Raw genomic sequence first — 4,148 nt, 5'->3', positions numbered from 1 at the left:
CTACGCCCAGATAGGCATCGTGGGATGGCATCTCGCAAATATTTATATTCTTCAGCGCCACGGCAGCCCGCGCCCACATTAGACGCTCTAATCCTGCCACTTTAAATAGATGAATTAATAAAGCAAACGAGCGGCTAATAAGCTGACTGTCCTGCCTTTTTGAGGCGGGGGGAAGGACTCGAAAGTGCGCCAAATTTGTTTGCAGTGGATCAAGGCGAGCCGCCTCTGCTTCACTTTCTTTATCTTAATTCCGACTTGAAAAGATATAATTATCTAGTTTGAACAGAGCGGCTATCAAATCCTTCTTTGGGCCAGGAAGGGGGGCGTTGGAGTGGATTGCGGCTCTCTGAGCCGCTCGGTGCAGCCGGAGATAGCGCGTAATGAAGATGTGGAGGCCCGAGATACAAAGGGCATTAACCTCATTAGCATGAAACCTTTTCTTCCAACCATTGTGGGACCCTTTCAGCCGCCTAATCCCCCCTATTTTCAAAGCTTGGTTTGTAATAAAGCTTTTAGGTTTTTTTTTTCCCCTCAAAGCTAATAGTATTCTCTGATGATTTTATTGCTGTCACACTGCATAGGACATTTAGAAAAAAACTCCTCACCACTCCCCTTTCTCGTACTTAAATTTAAGTTTATGGTTACTGCAGAAAGCTTTTTACCAAGATGGTACTTTTTTAATAAAAGGGTCAGCCTCAGTTGTAAGGAGACTATACTCTACTCTATATTCGAGCCATTTCAGGTTTGGGAGGGTGGGATGAATGAAAAAAGTAACCTGCCCTTGTTCTAGTAAAAAGGAGAACTAACAGTCGATGATGGACTGTCCCACTGTGGAAGCAGCCCAAGCCCCACGCATCTTTGTGGAATTCCTGAGTTGCACCTGTCCCTGTGGAAGGCAAGCCCGGATCTTCCTGAAACCTCTTTGCTACCGGTACCCACAATACAAACTCCAGAGGAAGGGTCTTTGTGAGCTCAAAGTATGAGCAGCCAGGTCAGCCAGGTCTGCCCAAGGACCAAGACCAAGGAGAGAAGGGTGATAAACAGAAATACAGGGGCAAGAAAAAAAAAAAAGGAGGGAGAGAAGCAGAGAAAGAATTCTCCTTTATAGGAGGGGAGGTAAAACAGAAAGAAAAGATTCCATAGTGCCCTAAAGTCCCCACACGTGCACGGAATGTCTAATCTTAACTTTTCAAGGCAGGATGTTAACAAAGCTTGTATTTTTGCCCTGCATTGTAACTTGGCCTTATCACAGTGTAAAGGGTGGGGGAGATTGTCCTAAATTATGTCCAGGCAGCCCCCCTGGATCCGTGGATTAAGAGATTAAAGGAGACCACTGGGCAAGGCCTCCTCTTTTCCCTTCATATTCCTGGTATGATAATTGCTTAAACTGATTTGCACTTTCACAAAAGCTCACAGGACGCTTTGTAGCTCGAACAGAACAGACGAGGTTTCTCTATCAATGGAAATAAAACTGATTAATGCAGCCTATCAGGATAGGAAGCAAATGAAGCATGCAAAAAACAACCTCATACCCTCCGAAGGGGGAGGAGGGGAAAGAGCGAAGTTTTCTTTGAGAATGGTTACAACTTTTACTTTAATGTTAAAATTAAGAGTGGAAGATCTCTCAGAATGCTTGCCTTATAAGGCTTGTGGGGGAGGTTTGGGTTCATCTCTCTCACTTTTGGCAGATTAGAGTGAAAAGAGAGAAGAAAGGAGAGAAGGAAAAAAAGAGAAGAGGAGGCTGACTTGTCCTTAAGGGGTTTGAAGTCAGAAACGAAGTTAGAAGCCCCAGAACTCCGGTTCTAAGAATATTCTCCAATCCAAAACTACGTTCTAAACTTTACAAAGAAAAGGAAATCAGAAGGAAAGTGAAGTTTTTAGTTTTGTTTGTTTTTTAGTTTTTTCTTAGCCTGAAGTTGAAACTAAACTCCTTCAGCAAAGTTGCTTGGACAGCTTCTCTCCTTTTGCTCTTCTAAAAGAGTTTGGCTGTCTTAAGCGTCTCCCTTCACATTTCATTAAAATACATGCCCCCCAAAGCCATCAGTCTGACTCTTTTGTGGGCGGGGAGTCGGGGTCTCTGGAGCCTAGCTGGAGAAGGCCCACGTTCGAATTAAAGAGTTACTTTTGAAAAGATCCACTTCAGTTTCCCAAGACAACTACTCTGAGGGCATATTGATAAATCTTTATTGACAAAATATTGACATTGACATACTTCTTGGAAGTATATAGTGTGTTAGAATTCTAACAAATTAACACAAAACACAAAAATATTTACATTCTGGTATAGAAGACACTAAGGAAGCATTTGTAACCCTCTTTAGTAAGTCTATGGTCTTGGAAGAGAAACTCAGTGCTTGAAAACTCCCATGTCCTTGGCCACACCACCATCACCCCCATTAAATACAGTCCTTCCTTCCACTTTTGCAATAGACAGACTTAAAAGTTCTGAATGGCCATTATGACGAGTGGCTGGATGCAGTCAATCTCTCCAACCACCAAAAGGAAAAGGTGACTTGGTGATTTAAAGTATCAGAATGTTAGGAAAGGAAATAGCCAAGAAATAGAATTAATTTGGGTCTTTGTCGTGGGCTGCTTTTACCTCTAGCTTGAGTCCTGACTCTTCTCAGGGGCACCCTCCCCTGCCCTCCATCCCAGTCCTGCTCCCTTGTTTCTCTGTCAGAGGACCACTGTCTCCGAGCCTACTTCGTTTAGCTTTCACAATCACTTTGACAATAGAAGGTATCAAAAGAGTGTTTTTACAGACTGCACATTTCTCAGAAAAAAATAAAAAATAAAAATACACAGAACCTGTCTTTAAAAGAGGAATAAAATTACAATTCAGTTTTTAGACACCATTCATTCGCCCGACAACTGCTACATGCAATTCAAGTTTTGAAACAGGTGTAGGATGGGGCTAGACATGGAATTTTGTATGTTATTTCTAATTAAAGATGAGGGGGAAACACTGCGAAGTGCAAAATTAAAAGTCCTGTGCCTTTTTTTTTTTTCAAAAAAATCATTATCATTTCTAAATGGACTTAGATAAGCGGAATACCCCGCCAATCATCTTGTTTCCCTGGTTTGGCATTTGACTGACAGCTCCCCTTGTCAGAATGTGCCTTTGCCTCACAAGGATCATTCATTCTCTCTCTCTCTCTCTCTCTCTCTCTCTCTCTCTCTCTCTCTCTCCTTTCTCTCTCTCCCTCCCAGTCTCTGTCTCTCTCACTCACTCAGCTGCCTCTTTAGACGAGGGTTGCATGTTGATGATGGGGCCTCCGTCCTCTGCTGTCCTGCGAGCGGTGCCCAGCGCTGGTTCCCGGTCCAGTGCCCTCGCTGTCCAAAGTCTGCTGTGAGCGTCACTGCTCTGATTCCCTCTCTCCCTTTCTCGGTGAATGTGTGTGCAGTTTGTTTTTGTTTTGTAGGGCTTTTCTTCCCCTCCTCTCCCTGTCTTTCTTGCTCCTTGCTGTCCATTTCTGTGGGGTTGGGTTTGTACTTTTAATCATCTGAGGTCACATCTATTTCCTCCGGACTCGCCTGCTTGGTAGCAATTCTCCACCGGTTAATGTGGTGTGTCCCTTTTTTCTTCTGTTGAGAATCTGAGCCTTCTTCCTCTAGCTTTTGTCTTTTGAATTTTGTTCTCCGGTTCTGAAACCATACTTTTACCTGTGGGGAGAGACAAGGGGGCATCTTTAGATCCTTCGTAGTGCTTTCCAATCATACACCACACCAGAGGCCTGATCCCAACCGCTTCCTTCTCCTTCCCTTTGAGAGCAAGCCCCCTCTAGAGTAGCCTAGTTCTCTATCTTTCCAAACCCTACCAAGGAGCCTTTCCCCAAGGGCCACAGTGCCCAAAGTATGGCCGCTTCTCCCACACGAATTCCCACTGAAAGCAAAGGCTTTTTGCAAAGCATGAAAAACTTTGTAAAAAAAAAAATAAGAAAAATAAATATATATGGAGAGAGAGAGAGAGACAGAGACAGAGAGAGACAGAGAGACAGAGAGACAGAGAGACAGAGAGACAGACAGAGACAGAGACAGAGAGAGAGGGAGGGAGAGAGAGGGAGAGACAGAGACAGAGAGAGACAGAGAGAGAGACAGACAGAGAGAGAGACAGAGAGAGGGAGGGAGAGAGGGAGAGGGAGGGAAGA

At 44.1% G+C, this 4,148-nt stretch overlaps 1 protein-coding gene across 2 annotated transcripts in view; it reads right to left on the bottom strand.

The window, feature by feature from the left end:
- Positions 1-2,162: 2,162 nt before the first annotated feature.
- Emx2 (empty spiracles homeobox 2) overlaps positions 2,163-4,148 on the bottom strand; it is a 7,139-nt gene continuing 5,153 nt past the window's right edge. Inside the window, exon 3 of one of the 2 annotated variants that reach the window (XM_021200756.1) lies at positions 2,163-3,663. In XM_021200756.1, coding sequence (XP_021056415.1) covers positions 3,496-3,663 — 168 coding nt within the window. In that variant the 3' untranslated portion in view covers positions 2,163-3,495. The remainder of the gene's footprint in view (positions 3,664-4,148) is intronic. The other variant, XM_021200764.2, reaches the window with a different exon arrangement.

This window comes from Mus pahari, chromosome 1 (assembly GCF_900095145.1).
Source record: "Mus pahari chromosome 1, PAHARI_EIJ_v1.1, whole genome shotgun sequence".
Lineage (NCBI taxonomy): Eukaryota > Metazoa > Chordata > Mammalia > Rodentia > Muridae > Mus > Mus pahari.
Note: the sequence above shows the minus strand (reverse complement) of the source record. Positions and strands in the feature narration are given on the sequence as shown.